The sequence below is a fragment of the Sinohyriopsis cumingii genome, chromosome 5 (genome assembly GCF_028554795.1).
Source record: "Sinohyriopsis cumingii isolate HCF-2022 chromosome 5, ASM2855479v2, whole genome shotgun sequence".
Lineage (NCBI taxonomy): Eukaryota > Metazoa > Mollusca > Bivalvia > Unionida > Unionidae > Sinohyriopsis > Sinohyriopsis cumingii.
In genome coordinates, this window is record NC_142965.1 from 13176757 (window position 1) to 13194254 (window position 17498).

General features: G+C 33.8%; 1 protein-coding gene across 3 annotated transcripts in view; it reads left to right on the forward strand.

Moving 5' to 3' along the window:
• LOC149798650 (uncharacterized) overlaps window positions 1-17498 on the forward strand; it is a 56709-nt gene that overhangs the window by 28092 nt on the left and 11119 nt on the right. For 2 of the 3 annotated variants that reach the window (XM_089957489.1, XM_089957491.1), the window contains 3 exons: window positions 7927-8082; window positions 13188-13247; window positions 14865-14879. In XM_089957489.1, the coding sequence (XP_089813615.1) occupies window positions 7927-8082; window positions 13188-13247; window positions 14865-14879 (231 nt within the window). The remainder of the gene's footprint in view (window positions 1-7926; window positions 8083-13187; window positions 13248-14864; window positions 14880-17498) is intronic. The other variant, XM_089957490.1, reaches the window with a different exon arrangement.

Here is a 17498-nt window from a genome sequence, read left to right on the forward strand (position 1 = left end):
TGTAGTATGCACTTCTTCCCATTGTGTAGAACAGGTATGAAGCTACATTTTTCCCTTCAAATAAATAAAATACACAACCTAAATATTTGTCAGGTTTTTCTTCTCCTGCATTCCTGCTCTTTGTATGTCAGATATTACCTTAAATTCAACCAAACTAAGCTAATGTTGTCAGCTTGTAACCTGGTACACACACGCTTGTTTCCATGAAATTAATGCTTCTCTAGTGGCTACTCCGCATTCCTAGTTCATCTAAGACATAACTAGAACTCTTAGATAAACTAATATTCCCACTGTGGGCTGTAAGTCATTAGCTGAACAATCTTAATCGACACATGCCAATTTTCAGTTAAGAGAATTCACAACTTAATTACACAAATTAATGACTTGTGTCTTGTCTTAACTACATTACTTGCTAGCTAGCGATTCATTGACATATAGTAAAATCAATTCTTAACATACATGCTATGCATCATTTAAGACAGATAAATTAATTCTCACAATTTGTATCAGAGCAGTGGATGAAGTTCCAACAATACATTTCTATTACATAACAAGCCACTAAATCTGAACACATATCAATGATATATTTTATGACATTCTACAATACATGAATCGCAACATTCAAGACAGTGAATGCATGATTAACATCTGAACTCAAAGAAAATTGAAGTATACATTTAAAATGAATAAATTCAACAAATAATTATACATTTGCACCATTGGGCAAATTGTATGTGATTGAGACAATATCTTTTTGACTTTTCAAGACTCACTCTTTCTGTGCAGCTGAATCTCTCTCTCTGGTTTCAGGTCTCTCAAATTCTTCCATAACCCCATCTCTTGAATAATTTATTTAATAAGTAAAATTACTTATTAGTTTCCTCTGGATCCCTAAGACTTCCCTTTTGATAGAAAAACTTGGCTGGACTAATTTCATGAGGGAGAATACTTAAAACTTTGAATTTCATCTGGGAACACCCCACTCCCGTTTAGCTTAGCCAATCAGGATTCATTTTCTCTAACCGACTAAATTTTAACACTCCCATTGAAACTAGAATAATTCTCTCTATTCCACATATATTTATAACTCTTATGGTGGCCTAGTGGTTAGAGTGTCCGCCTCGGATGCAGAAGGTCATGGGTTCGATCCCAGGCCGAGTCATACCAAAGACTTACAAAAATGGTACTAACAGCTGCACTGCTTGGCACTCAGCATTAAGAGGTTAGTGCTAGGACTGGTCGGCCTGGTGTCAGCATAATGTGACTGGGTGGGACATCATGCTGCATGTATGGGGCATGATGCCCCAGTGCTAGACATCACTATAAACTGTCACACTATAAACTGTCACACTGCAGACATTGTAGCAATATAACTGATTTTTTTTTTAAAGCTACGTTAAAAATCCAAATCATACACACACATAACTCTTCATGGAAATTTCATATTATGACACTTATTTCCAAATGGAATAAATTGTTGCTGGGTTGTCTCAACTTTGTCATTTTCTGCTACAGGACCTTACATTAACATCGCTCGCTCCTATCTGTCTCACCATTATCTAAATGGACTCAAAATAAAATTCACTCATGTCCCCCAAACAAGAGAGGTTCACCATTGAAAGCTATCTATTTATTGTGAGCCTAGCCCATACATCAGTCTTAATGGTTATCTGTCATGTTTACCATGACAAAATGTGCTGCAACAAAATATCTACAAAACTCTTGCACCATTACAGTGATGCTTGCCATTCACAACATTTTTATAACCTGAGCTTATCTTCACAGAATCATTTGTATGATCTCCATTTGACAGAACTCTTGGAGATTGAAGACAAGTTTTTATTTGCTGTTACAGTAGTAAAGTTAATAGCTTTCAACATGATTTCATTATTCACACATTTATCCATATTACTGTTGATTGTTTTAAGTTTCTGTTATAAAAGACATAAGTAGGTCCACAACAGCTATTAATTTTACATTGTTTCTCATTACCTTGGTGATGTTATTCCTGAACTTTTCAGATTCTTCATTTACTACAATTACAATTCTAGTTTTCAGCTTTTTAATGTCTTCTATTATTGACAAGAGAAATTCAGGATCAGTAGCAGCAGAACCATTTTTTTGCAGTTATTTCTGACAGTAAATCTTTGTATTTATTCAAACACTATTTTATCCTTCAGCTTACTGTTTTCCTCTTCATTGATGAGACATTGGCTTAGATCACATTTTATTTGGTTTTTTTTTTTTTTTTTTTTTTTTTTTTTTTTTTTTTTTTTTAAAGCAATTCAGCCTTCATTTTCATATTTGAAAGTCATTCAGCAAGCTTATCATGTCTGTCTGTTGCTGACTGGTATTTTGTTTTCAGACATTCAAGTTTGATACTTTAATTGGTCGGGCCTTCAGTTTTGCAGTTACTGAGGAAGGGATTTATTTTCCATCACTAGGGCTGTTACCTTCTTTCACTGTCCTCAGCAATCGCTCTGGTGGCCTTGTGGTTAGAGAGTCCACCTTGGATGTGGGAGGTCACAGGTTTGAACCCTGGCCAAGTCATACCAAAGATTCTAACAAAGGATACTAACAGCTGCCTTGCTAGGTGCCATCATTAAGAGTTAAGTGTTAGGACTGGTTGTATCGTATGTTTCAAACTCGAGCTCTGTTGATGTTAGAATAATCAATCTAGATGATTGTATGGATCTTTATTTGTGACTTTGCAGATGCTAATATATATGAACATTTAAATATGGAAACAGGATGTCAAAATGATAAAAGTAGTATGGAGACAATGTCAGTGAGTGCCCCATTGCATGATGACATACATATAATTGACATGAAAGTAAATAAGGTTTTTTTAACATAGGTCACTTAAATGTACAAGGTATAGTGGGAAAAATAGACCAGATTAAGTTGATGTTGTCTTCCAAGGAAAATAATATAAATGTTTTAGGACTCATTGAAACAAGATCAAATGCTAACCACAATGATAATCTATTTCACTGTCATGGCTACAAGAAACCATTATGCAGAGACAGAGAGACAGCTGAGGGGGCGGTCTTGTTGTATACATTAGGGAAGATGTAAATGCAGAAAGGCGACCTGGCTTGGAGTCCCATGAAATTGAGAGTATATGGGTGGAAATTTCTCAAAATAATGCAAAATCATTCCTGACTGGTTTCATTTATAGGCCACCTTCCTCCAAAGCAATTTGGAATGTTAACTCTTTGAAACAAATGGAAAATGTTCTTGAACAGGAGAAAGAAACATATATACTCTGCAATGTAAATAAGGACTTCAGTACTCAAATAAACAACAACTTGATGGAATGTAATGAATCATTAGGTCTAGTCCAGCTGGTAAATGAACCCACAAGGGTAACAGAAATATTAAGTACTCTTATTGATCACATTTATACCAACCTACCAGACAATGTGGGGGGCCCAGAGTGGCCGAGTGGTCTAAAGCACTGTCCATTAAGGATCATTGCCATCTCACCTCCGTCTGCGTGGGTCCGAGTCTCAGCTTCAGCCAGACAATGTGGCTTGTGTTAATGTGCCGAAGGTTGGTCTTAGTGACCATTATCCTATTTTTTTGACAAGAGAGGTTAAATGCAAGAGAAATAGGAAAAATACACACAAAACTGTCACTTAAGATCATTCAAATTTTTTTATGAACAACAGTTGCTCAGTGACCTATATAAATTTCCGTGGAATATAATCCAAAATTTTGATAACATAGATGAATGGTGTAGACTGACATATTTATGGATGTAGTCTCAATGCATGCACCACTGAAAGTACATAAAGTATGAAATCCAGCCTAATTGGCTTAATAATGAAATCCTAGATGCCATGAAAACACGGGACCAATTCAAGGCTGTGGGAAACCATGCACAATATAAAGTATGGAGAAATAAAAATAACAAGTATGATTAAAAAAGCTGAAAAAAAACATTATCAATCAGTGCTTGAAAACAAAAAGAGCAACACAAACTGCATTTGGAAAGTTTTCAGTTGACTCATTGGGGGAACACACAAAGATCAGGCAAAATAAAATTCTCTCATTTCTGGTAAATGACACCAACATCACTTGTGACACTGACATTGCAAATGTTTTCAATGATTTTTTTCACCAAAATTTCCACAAAGTTAACGAAACCAGTCATAAAAAACAACTTTAATGAACTGAAAAAGTTCAGTACCAGCAAAATCCCTTCAGTAGGTGTTTCTCTATCCCACCAGTATAAAAATAACTTTGTTAAAAAATTCTTATTGAACTTAATACCAAGAAAGCTACAGGACTTGATCAGATTGGTCCATGACTCGTTAAAACATCTGCCTCAGCTATTGAAGATGGAATAACATTCATAATCAGTTTAAGTATTGCAACCTCATCTGTCCCCAAAGTATGGAAAACTGCAAAAGTAATGCCTATTCACAAATCTGGTTCTAAGGATGATGCTGATAACTAACAGCCAATCTCAATACTACTGAACTTGTCAAAATTGATTGAAAAACATGTCCATGACTCGTTCATGTCATATTTAACCAAACACTTGCTGTTACACCCTAATCAGTCAGGCCTTAGGCAGAAACATTCATGTGAGACTGCCTTTATCTCACTAACTGATTAATGGCTTCAAGCACTTGATCAAGGTAGAATAATAGGATCTGTATTTGTAGATTTCAGGACAGCTTTTGACATGGTGGATTGTGAAATCCTTTTGAATAAACTGAAAATTTAATAATGTGATGAAGCATGATTAGATGGTTTACTTCATACTTAAGTTAGAGAACACAACATGTTTATAGAAATAATGTTCAGCCTGAACCTGGAACAATTACATATGGAGTACCACAAGGCTAAATTCTAGGTCCATTGCTATTGAAATTATTTATTAATGACCTACCACCTTTACTAGGTGTTACGTCTCTATGGTCACAAAGTTAAGTAACGGAAAAGAAACAAAACCAACAAGTTTTGTAAAACTCAACAAACAATTTAATTATTAATGTGATAAATGAAAAATGTGAGAGGAACTTGCAGTATAAAGAAGTGAATCCAAATTTGTCCTTATAAAAGGCTTTGACAGTCCTAAACAAATGAAAAGTCCCATATAATTTCAATACCTGAAATGTACTGGTCCTCCAAGAACTGTGATATTGTCAGGATGGTGTTCTCCATAATTGTTTAAAATAGTTTATAACAGTTCCAGAATAATATTATTGTCCAAATAATGAGCATTTTCTATCACTACTGGACAGTCCAGATGTTTTTCCTCTCAAAACATATCTAAGTACAACATAAAATACATCTGCAGACTTAGATCAAAGAGTGTGAATGACTCCAGAAATCAGAATGGAACTGAATGCTTACCTTTTTTATTATATACACAGTAAATTGCAATTGTATTTTGCAGTGCACTCCATATGACAACATACACTATTGATTTACGAAGTACTAAGTCACGACATACTATATTCACAATACCTCACGCAACCAATGGAGCAGCCACAGAGTTCTTAAAACATTCATACCCCATCAGTCACTGAGGAACTACGCCATAGGTGCCTTTATAAGTCTTATTATTATGATTATTATTACTAATTGTCAACACATACATAAACAACTATTTACCTTTTCTACATGATTTGTGTTTCCAACAGAGCCAAATTAGGCACAAAATTTATAACAAAAACATGTTCTAAACAGTTTACAACCATAACTAAAAATTATGAAAATAAAATAAAATCATATAAGAAAAGTTACAGAAAATATAGATTACATAACATAGGGGACTCATTTTCATCTACAGATCTCTATACAGATGTCACAGCATTGTCAGACATCCAAAACACAAAGCATGAACTAGACATTTCTTTACATACATACAAAAAGTGCCTGCACTCTTTGTAATGTCTTGATATAAATAATAATGAATACTAATAAAGACATACAAGGTAAACAGTTTTTTTTCCTTGTTTCTTGTATAGGTGTAAATTATTAATGAAATTCTTGTTTGCACATTCCGCTGTTTTATATAATTCTGGCTAGCCTGTGTACGAAGATGAAAATTAATTTCCGATAATCAGTCGGGTAAGCACCTTGGAACAGGGTTCTTCCTTTAAAAATCACATTTGGAACATGATGTTTGATCGAGTGCTTATCAAAAACAATGCATATAATGATAAACTGAATTTAGTTCTAGTGTTCTATTTGTAAATTATGGGAATTTTGACTGATATTTCCTTCATGTGTTTCGAGACTAAGCTCTTGGAATAAGTAACATAAAAGATTGAAAAGCAACAAACTTTGTAAAATTCAACAAATTTATTTTTCTAGAATACAAAGTGAAAATAAAACAAAAGAACTCAGGGTATTGAAAATTAAATCCCAAGATAATCCTAGAATTACAGACACAAGTCAAAATAATTTACAGTTCTGAATAAACTTTAGTGGCAGCCAGTACTGTGTTGTTGTACCAAGAGTCTTTTGTTGAAATAAAGTACTCTAATTCCAGGTTTGATTTCACTGTAAAGCCCAGTGAATCTTTCTGTCCAAGAATATTATGAACACTCTATTTCCAGAGAAAATATTCACTGAGTTAGAAAATTTGGAGAAATAAATTCCAGCCCAAATGAACATCTGGGCACAACAATAAAATAAAAATTGCTTCTGCTACATCTTAAAGGACGAATGAATAATCTAGCCAGCAGCAAGATTATGTAGTCTTCCACTTGACCTCAGTCACAATCAACATTTTCGTAAAAAAATTACCTTATTGGAAATAACCTTCCAGAAAGTTCCTAATGTTTACTAAATAAAATGTTAGTTATTATTAGAAAGTCTGTTACTAAAATTATAATATATAACATTGACAATGTCAGGTACACCAGGTAAATTGTAGGGGATTCCAATAACCCAGTGCCAGACCCAAATAAACATACTTGCTATTACTAATAATGATCCTGATATTAAGTCCATACATATTGAGAATATTTTAACTAAGTGTTAGTTGTTTAAAGAATAAAAACATCAATAACTCGGGTCAAGTAGAAAATAAACTAGATTTTGGACAAGGTTAAGTCCATCATACAATATTACATTAACAAATACTGAAATAAAAAATAAAACAAAAATTAATAAACAACCTAACTAACAATGCAAATTAACACATGGTATGTGTCTAATTCTCTCTTAACCGTCTTGATCGATATATAAACAAAATATTTAACTTAATCAATTGTAACGGTGATAGCTACCTAGATAGTTAACCTGATATATAAATATATATGCAGATAAATATAAGAACAAATATACATTGTTAACAACAGAACAGAAAGCCACATCTTTTCAATCCCATGAATGTTTTGTTCTCGAAGGCATACAAAATAATTTCACACGAAACATGCTTAAATAAAAAGCAGAAAACTTATCTTTTTTTAAAATTTCAATTGTTTTAAAAATTAATGTATGCACAGGAAAATCTGTGCATGTATAAATGTATTAAAAATATATTAAATTACATTTGAACCAGATTCAATAAAAACAGGTACCTCGATTGCAGCCTGATGTTGCTAGAAAACAAAAAAAGAAGAAAAAAACAATGTCCATATGTGAATGGCAGGTTAATAATATGGGAAGTTATGTGATAACTGGTATCTCTGCTTTCAGAGATGCTAACATAACTACGCAAAACAAGAAGAGACATTGTTCAGCGCGGATATATGACTTGTTACTGGGAAATCAGTGTAGCATCATGCTGCACATCTTGACATATGCATATAACAGAAACAATTCATGGTAACAAGATTTTGCAGCCATCCTTGCAAAATGGGATGCAAAGATGGTGTTTGTTTCGTCAAAAATATTTGTATCACATATTGCTATTGATAGTCTACACGCTATACTGTTTTTCTTTCTTTACTGCAGAAAAGACGAGAGAATTTCCCCAAACAAAGGAACCAAATTTTACTTTTATTGCCAGTCTCTCTATTGTTGTTATGCTGATACTACTGGCAGTGGTTGTGGTCACAGTAATTGTCATTAGATGGAGACTGATAAAGAACTATAGAGCGAGAATCAGAGGTAAGTTAGGGTAAATGACTCATTCAGTGATTGTCACCTTTTTGAACAAAGAGCATTCTAATCTTTATTTTCTACATCCCCATTTTAACATGTTGCATGCTATATCTCACATTTTATTTGAGGATGCACCTTTATATGACAAAACTGGATATACCATCTCTACCACATATGTTGGGACATGCTATTTGTTGGGACACCATAAATTAATTTTAAAATAATTTTTTTATGCACTGTTAGTTCTGAGACACATCGTTTTTTTTCGAGTCGTAAGTTGTGGGACACCTTTTAAATCATTTGAAAATTACATGCCAGAAAATGTACTCCAACTAAAACTCTTTAATCCATTGCAGCATCATCCCATCAACATAACCCTTCTCCTGCACATGTATGATCCATTCTTTCGGTGCATGAATATTTTTTCTTAGCCTTCTCATACCGCAAAAAATTGTTAGAGGCAGCTTATCACCTGAAGCGGAAACTGCAAGGACTAAAGTCAGATTTTTTCAAATCTGCACCAGTCTTGCTAATTCTTACTTTTGACCCACATCTTTACGTCAGTTCATCCAGGAATGAGATCAAAGTACACTAGAATTTCATCCATGTTAATGACCATATTGTCGTTGAAATCATCTGCTTCTCTTCTGGCCTTTACAAATTCATCACATAATTTTAATTTCTCCAAATCTTTGGGTGATGCTGCATCATCGATGTCCATGCACAAAGTACTATATTGTGTCACATTAAAGATGGTTCCATTGTTTTAGTTTAATTTCAAAATTCCCGTGAATAACGGTGAAAAGGAACAAAAGTTAGCTTCCATATCTTTGCTGTCTTTGTATATTCAAAATTTTTATTAAAAAAATTGGCACATTTAAAAGAATCCATTGTCGGCTATGGAGGTCAGCTTGCTTTGCAAGAAAATAACCTTTGTATTGATATCCTTTAAAGAAAAAAAAAGAACCAGTTTCAGAAAGTCCAGAGCCAGCTTCTAAGGTCAGCTTGCTTTGTAACAAAAATAATCTTTGTCTTTGATGTCCTGCTGGTAAGTTCAAAGAAGGAGTTTACTGCTCACTCCATTTGTGTTTATTCATCACCCAGGTTTCAGTGTGCTTGGCATCTGTAGTTATAATTAATACAAAGGAGCCTTGATGTCTGCAGGTAAATATTGATGATACTTTTGTAACCTGTGCTGACAAAAAGATTGTCACTTGCACTCAAGTGAATGTGTTTTCAAATAATGATTTTTATTTGTGAGATGCTGTCATACAGTAGACGTGGATATAATTCATTCTTGGTTATTTTGCACCTAACACTGTGTCATGCATGATTGGCAGTTGTCTTCAATATATTGGTTGATTATTTCCCACTCGTTTGCAAAATCATCTGCTTCTCTTCTGGCCTTCACGAATTCATCACATGATTTTATTTTCTCTAGATAGTTTGGGCGATGCTGGGTCATCGAAATCCATGCATGAAGCACTATATCGTGTCACTTTAAAATTTGTTCCATTGTTTCAGTATATTTTCAAAATTTCCGTGAATACTTGTGAAAAGGAGAAAAGGCTTTGCTTCTATATCTCGACCGTCTTTGTATATTAAAAACAACAAACAAAAAAACAAAACATCAGCACACTTAAAAGAATCCATAGTCAGCTTCTGATGTTGGCTTGCTTTGCAATAAAATAACCTTTATACTGATATCCTTTAAAAAAAAAAGTAACCAAAGTCAGCTTTTGAGGTCAGTTTGCTTTGTAATAAAAATAACCTTTGTCTTTGATATCCTTTTGGTAAGTTCAAAGAAGGAGTTTACTGCTTGCTGCCAGTTGTGTTTATTCATCACCCAGGCTTCTATGTGCTTGGCATATGTAGTAATAATTAATACAAAAGGAGCATTGATGTCTGCGGGTAAATAGTAATGATAATTTTGTAACCCGTGCTGGCAAAAAAGATTGTCATTTACACTCAAGTGAATGTGTTTTCAAATAATGATTTTTATTTGTGAGATACTGTCACACAGTGGACCTGGATATAATTAAATCTTGATTATTTTGCACCTGACTCTGTGTCATGCATGAATGACTTTTGTCTTCAAGATATTAGTTCATTATTTCCCTATTGTTTGCGATTTTGTTGGCTCCAGTTTTCAGTCGGATAACATATTCAAACCTTTGAGCACAACCAAACACAATTTGTTTCTCAATGTTCATGTCAGTAAACAATGTGACATGTGCTATCGGACATAAGCAATACACGCTACAATATGGAAGCCTACGCTACATATATAAATTTGGTGGATGTATTTAATTCTTAAATGCTCATGTGGAGAGAAAAAAAATGGAATAAATGAGAACAATACAAGGTTAGTTTCTTTCTTTTTATTATCAAATAAGGTTTTGTTTATTTCAGCGTGCACTGGGGGGGGGGGTGAGCACAAATCCAATAAAAATTTACTTTGTTTTTAAATCTTGGGACATATGACCTTGGCAAAGAAAAGTTTCATCTTAAGTTCTGCGACAGGAAATTTTTTTATTTTATCATATCCCAATATATATATGGTAAATACGGTAGATTGGCATTAATATTATCAAAGCGATTTGCTAGTATAAACTAAATCATCTGTTTAACTGGTTTAGTGGTCATATTTAACCAAATCCAATGAAAGTCCCGTAACCTATTTCAACAAAAGAAAAACAATCCCAAATTCAATGTCACTGCTTTGCAGGGTTGGGGTGGGGCTAAAAGGGATCCTGCTACCTTTACTTTGCCTTTAATCCAGCCATGATTGCACCCGTTTGAACTAGAATGACGACATGAAAATTGGCAAATTAGGTACGCAGAAGAGTTACTAACAGCTATAAGCAAGTACACAAGCATAAGCCACGCTAATAGCCTTTCTGCAGATCATGCACACAATGGCTGTGTGAATAATCTACTTCAATTAAAGTATAAGGTGGCTGTGAGAATAGGCTTATCTTTGTCAGAATGTCAGCTGCTGTATAATGGAAGTTACATCATCTCACTCTATTGACAGCTTTAGGATTATGACTTATCCCACAGTTGACATAACTACATCAAATTCATGTACTATAAAGTACTGATCACTTTTTTTTTAGGGTGGGAGGTCTGTGCTTTTCTGTCGAGCCAGTATTTTGTTCTTTTATTTCAAGATAATTATTTTTGTCAAATGATATAATGGATATATAATGGCGTTATTATGGTGACACTTTGCTATAAACCAGAGCAATAGAGTTTCCCCAGTTATTTGAAAGGCAGTAATTTAGAAAGAAAAAATAGTCACAGACTTCATCCACAGAAAATTTCAGAGGGAAGGAAATCTTGCACTTAGCCCGCAATCCCACAATGCCTAAACAGAGGCAACCAATTTTTAAAAAAAACAAAAAAACCACAGACCTTATGAAGCTTGTTAGGGACAAGACCAAAATATTTCTAACATTGTAAAATCAGCTAAACCTAACATATAGATAAGTTTATTGTCAGGAGTGTCCAACTGTTTCAAAAACTGATGGACAGCAAGACATATAGTCCATTGCATTAGTTCCCATAGCTGTGTTTGCATTAATGGGTGGTTGACCATCAATACCATGACAGGCATGGGGGCCAGTTTATCTGACTACAAAGTACCACAAAAAGTCAATTGTTTGATTATCATCTTTTTTTACTGTGAATTACTCTTTTAAGGAGCAAAAAGTAAAGGATTTACAAAAAGCAAGGGATATTTTATAATCTAATGATTGGGGGATAACTGGTTCATTTAGATAACTGGTTCATTTAGAAATATAGAGGATGGTTATGATAAAAAAATGCATTATTTTATTTGCAAGTCATTGAGAGCAATTTTCTACAAGAGATTATGAATATGACTGGTCATAGATTTTTTTTTAGGTTGTATTACTCAAAGGGTGAGGTATTACAAGTGTACCACTGAAGCTGTGGAGTGATTTCTAAAAGAGCAGCCATATCAATATATTCTACAGACATTATACTGATCTTAAAGAGTTTGTTGATAAAAATAGAAGTGTTGACACTTGTGTCTACAATTTACTAGCTACAGTATTGGTGGCAGGGAGACTTTGGGATGCCAACACCCATGAAAGATAATTTTCAGGGAGGAACAGCAAACATTAGACACATCGACTCAACACACAGAAAATATTAGGTGGACTGGCATAAACATCAAACAGAAATCTTTTGAAAATCTTAGAATGATCCTTGCTCATCTGAAGGAATTTCATTTACTTAACATGTTGAACAATGCCAGTCAGTAACTAAAACCATGACATTTTGTTTTCATTTTTTAATCTGAAAGTTTCCAAGCATTGGATTTTTTCTGAATATTTTTCACAACATTCTGTTCTTCTGGTATATTCTCAAACATGACACATGTCAACCATATGATTAAAGGTTCCTAAACATAACTATTGCAATATGTTTAGTTAAGTTTTGCTAAATATAATTACTTTGCAATGAAAAAGCAAAATATGTTGTTATGGTATTTAAATTCATTGCAAGATTTCTTGGGAATTTCAGCAAGTTCCTTATTGACAGAAACTATTGAAGTACAGGTACTGCAAAACATACCATGATGAACAGGTATAGCTGTAATACTGCGCACATGTACGTCTATTATCCTAAACCTTCCTTGTGAACTATACATCTTTCAAAATGAAACCAGTTATGATAACATTCTTCTGATCAGTGTAGACGATGTTAGATTGCCAGGCGAACTGATGGATGGACTGATTCTTGAACACTTAATAACGGATGTGACCTGGCATGAGTGACCAGTAACACAATGGTCGCAGATGAGTAGATATAAATGATGCCAGTCCATCAAGAATCACACCATGTTAATTTGCAAAATGCCTCTTCTTCTTCGTCTTTCACTGCTACTTCTGTTACTGCTACCACTTCATCTTCAGAATTTGCCTCTTGATGAATACATGTTTTATGTCTTTTTAGAAATATCAGAAACACAAATATTCCCTGATTAATGTGCCATTAAAAATGTATGTACTCCCATTATTACAACTTGTAGGAAAACATTTCTAAGAGATATTCATTCTATAAATTTATTTTTCTGACAGAAACTTTTAACTTCGAGAATGAGGACACAATGTTACGATCACTGATCTTAACAGATGAAGGTACGTACTAACTTTTACTAATACATTTATGTCAGATATGATATGCATATTTAAATATGACCTTTTACATTTATAGTGTGTGAATTGTTCACATATATTTCATCAAATAGTAGAAACTACAAATCATATCTATGTTCATGAATAATTAAATTATCAAGAAAACTTCTGTGAAACAGGTAATTACCTTCTTACATTTTATAGTGGGTATAGTTAAGTGCAATGATATCATTTGTCATGAAACTTGCATTACAAAATAAACAGTGAGAAGCCTGCTCAAGCTTCTTGACAACACCATAACAGTCTTTGTACTTCATTGGGCAACATTGCCTTAGTGTTAGTTGCTTGAGTCCTCCAGTGCCGTTTTTTTTATAGAGATTTCAAACTCTGGAACATGATCGACAGTGTTATGTAAGCAAACAGTGTGCGATTGTGTTCAGTGGTCTCAGCTTTTGCTGAAGAGGGAGAGAAAGTTTTTCTTGGAGGAGTAAAATGCTCATGCAACCATGTGTGTGTGTGTATGTGCTGGAGGGGTGAAGGGGTCACTGCTGTGGGAGGAAGAGAATGCAATGCATATCTTGTCACGTCATTTCCAAAGGAGAACAGACAAATCAATCTTCAGGTAATCATGTATTTTTGTTCTATTTGCCCTTCGCATATATATATATACCACCATGTCGGCCAATTATGCGCGTCGGGTAATTCTGCACAATATGACATTCCTGTAAACATTGGATTATGAGTTGTTTTTGGTGGAAATCCAGTATGTATCAAGAAAGAATGATCATCCTTTAATTAAGGAAAGTGATATTCATAAAGTATACAAGAATATCCCACATTTCTACCCTAAATGCATATGAAAATGTGATTTCTAAAGGTCAACATGAAGACCCACTCCATGAGTTTTTTGAACTTGTAACCCAGAAAATCCTATTTACTATGTATCTTTAGGAACCATACAAATAAGTACATTATATTAATGATGGAAATATATACCTTAAAACAATACTGCATTTTAATCCAAGTTTCCCATTTTGCAAGCAGTTGACCCACACGTACAAAATTGTCTGCTATCTAGAATGTCAACTTGCCACTGGAACAGGATTCTCAAGAGATTGCCGGCATATAATCTGTTTCTAAATTATTTTGGTATTTTTTTGTCATAAATGAGACATTGTAAACTTATTACATCCTATTCATTGTTGTTTTTCTTCAACATAATAGCTTATTTTTGTAAATAAAATTTTGAACTTGACTGATTTTTTTATAAGATCTATTTGGTTTGCTTAATATCTCTTCACATTTACTGGTAGTGTTTCGTTGAATTTTGTAAAACCAACTATAAACCTGACCTAATTATTTGACTGAAATGCTGACAGAAATAGTCCAAAGTAATGTATTTCATTTCCATAGCCCGATGGATAAACATTACATCTTTTCAAAACTATGCGCAGAATAGTTTGATATATCACAAGTCAAGAAAACATAGGGGTGGTGTCCCGTGTGTCCAAAATTAATATTAGTTTGAACAGAATATTCAGGTGACAATTACCTCATTTCAAATGGTGAGCATTGCAGCATTTTATTTTTGTCAATTTGTTGAATTATTTTTTATTGCAGTGAAGATGGACAGAGGTAAGTGAGATGATTCAGATTTTTTTGTATAAATAGGATGCATCATGTTTTAAAACAAGTTGAAAAGCATTTTTATTGTTTGTGAAAATAATGAAGGTGGGACTGTCTGAAATAAGCGTGCCTCCTGAAGCAAAAACCATAACAGATAGACGTTCCATGAATATCTCAATACCATCGTGCATATATTAGGACCCGTATTACATCTGTCTGTCCATGATTTTATTCATTTTGTAAAGGCCATAACCTTGCAACCCTTACACTTAATTTTAATGCCATTTGTAGGTGAACTGCAAATTACACGTAAATATGCCTTTAGAAGGATTCGACCTTTTAGGTGAACTGCAAATTACATGTAAATATGCCTTTAGAAGAATTAAACCTTTTTAAGTTGATTGCTGAATGAGTTAGTTCCCTTTTATATAAACTGTACATGTTGCTGAAGCAGCTCATTGTTGACTGAAATATGTCATGAAACATTAAAATAATTTGTAACAGATTTGTGGTTAATGAGGTCTGTGTGTCCCTTTTATGGGCATTTCTGTCCTCGACTTAAATTAGATTTATGACCCTAGACAGTTTGTTTTTTATATTCATATATGACCTTGCTTGAAATCAGCATGACTCAAGAACTCTTTACCATTTTCTGATGAAATTTATTAGTAACAATATCAGATGTACAGTGTGACCCTGCTATAGCACGCTTCATTATAACACTAATTCGAACATAACATGGTTGTGGCGTGACTCCTGAAATTTCATATGCATGTACTTTTCTCATACACAATTTTTTTTTCTCTTAATAATATGAAAAGGAATGTGTAAAATGTTTATCGTTTTTGGAGAAGAGAGAATTCTAATATAAGACGATCATGCCTTGGTTCCTTCAATTTCATATGCATGTATTTATCTTGTACACTAAAAAAGTTGGCTTCGTAAACGTACGAAAAATAACGAGAAACAATTTATTCCAGTGTCGAAAATTGAGATTTATTTTCCTTGCTGGTGACAGTATACCATCTGGCAATACCCCTACCCACCAACATTGTTGGCTGTTTAAATTTGTATATACAACTTGGGTTTAGAATGAAGAAATTCAGAGGCACCATGAAAGGAAGCCGCACACTTGATATAAAATGAACTGAATTTATAAATTGTTAGATAAACAAATTCGTTGTTCGTATTGACTAACCACCTCAGCAATGCATTGTTATATCATAATCCTCTTATTCTGACATCTGGCCTTAGTACTGTATGTTGTAAGATCTTGGAATTTTTGTTTTAATATTTCTGGTAGCAGAGATAAACCGGATGAGGTACTATCTTGTAATGGATCTTTTTGACAAAATAGTGTCGGTTTATTGGCCATTCATTCGTAATTTATTTATTTTGACTGACCTCTGTGTGGATGGTAAGTAAGATTCCTCTTCTTTACACTCATTGAATTAAATCCTTCAAAGCACTCATATTTTCTATAGTAATCCCATTCAGAACAGAACAGAACACCTGTGTATTCGTAGTCTATTTCCCCCTTTTTTTAAAAATTCTGACACATGGGAGAAAGGCAGTATCACTCTGCCATCAGAAATGTCACAAAAGATCCCTAAAAAAAACCCCCACTCAGACAAATCAAAACAGAACAAAAATGGAGATCTACTTGTTGGTCTATATATGCTACCATGACTAGCTACAATCAACCAACGTTTGAGAGCAGGAAATGTAACTGCTACAATTTAGCAAGCAACAGCTAATTCCTTTTGTTTTTAAAATGTACCCTTAAAAAAAATAGTTTTGCTGAAACTTCAAAGAAAACTGAATGCCTGTGAAGCACCAATCCTTCCACATAAATAGTAAGCAAATGGAGAAAAAAAAATCAGTCTCAGTTATGTTCTACAGTTATTACATGTTGTCGCCGCAATAAGAAACATACCTCAGTTTGGTCCTCCAAAGCTGTCACTTACCGGTAACTTCAATAACACATTCACTGTTCATCAAAGAAAGCTGACTACAATCTTCAATAAAAACAAATAACCTTCATCAAAGGAAGTGACCACCAAATTGATGTAAAAGCAATGGAATCTGATAGTTGCATTTTCCAAAGTGACTTGAACACATTTATTGTACCATGAAAGGTTCATTTTTGAAGGAAAACAAATGCTTACAGTAGCTACCAACAGCAGCATAAAATGCTGTCATGTTAATTGATGATGGGGTATCTTGTAAAGATGTTAGTTAAACTTTTCAGTTTGTTAAAGTTTTCATTTCTCTATCAATAGCCTCATCCCCTGGGTAGACTCAGGAAGGTTTCTGTCCCCAGCTGACCAATATCTAGGCCAATTTAGGTACATATAAATGTAGCATGTAAACAGCTATAGCTATGTGCTACTTGAAACAACTGTAGTGAATTGTTAAGTGACAGTCGGATACAGATCAAAATGAGGACTACCATGTTTTAATATATGTGTTATTTGTGTTTTCTAATATCCCATTAGAAAACACAAATAACACATATGTTAAAACATGGTAGTCCTCATTTAGTCCTCATATATGAGTTTATAACATGTGATCTTCACTCGAATTTATGGATTTATTATATACAAGTACACTACTTAACAGATTATG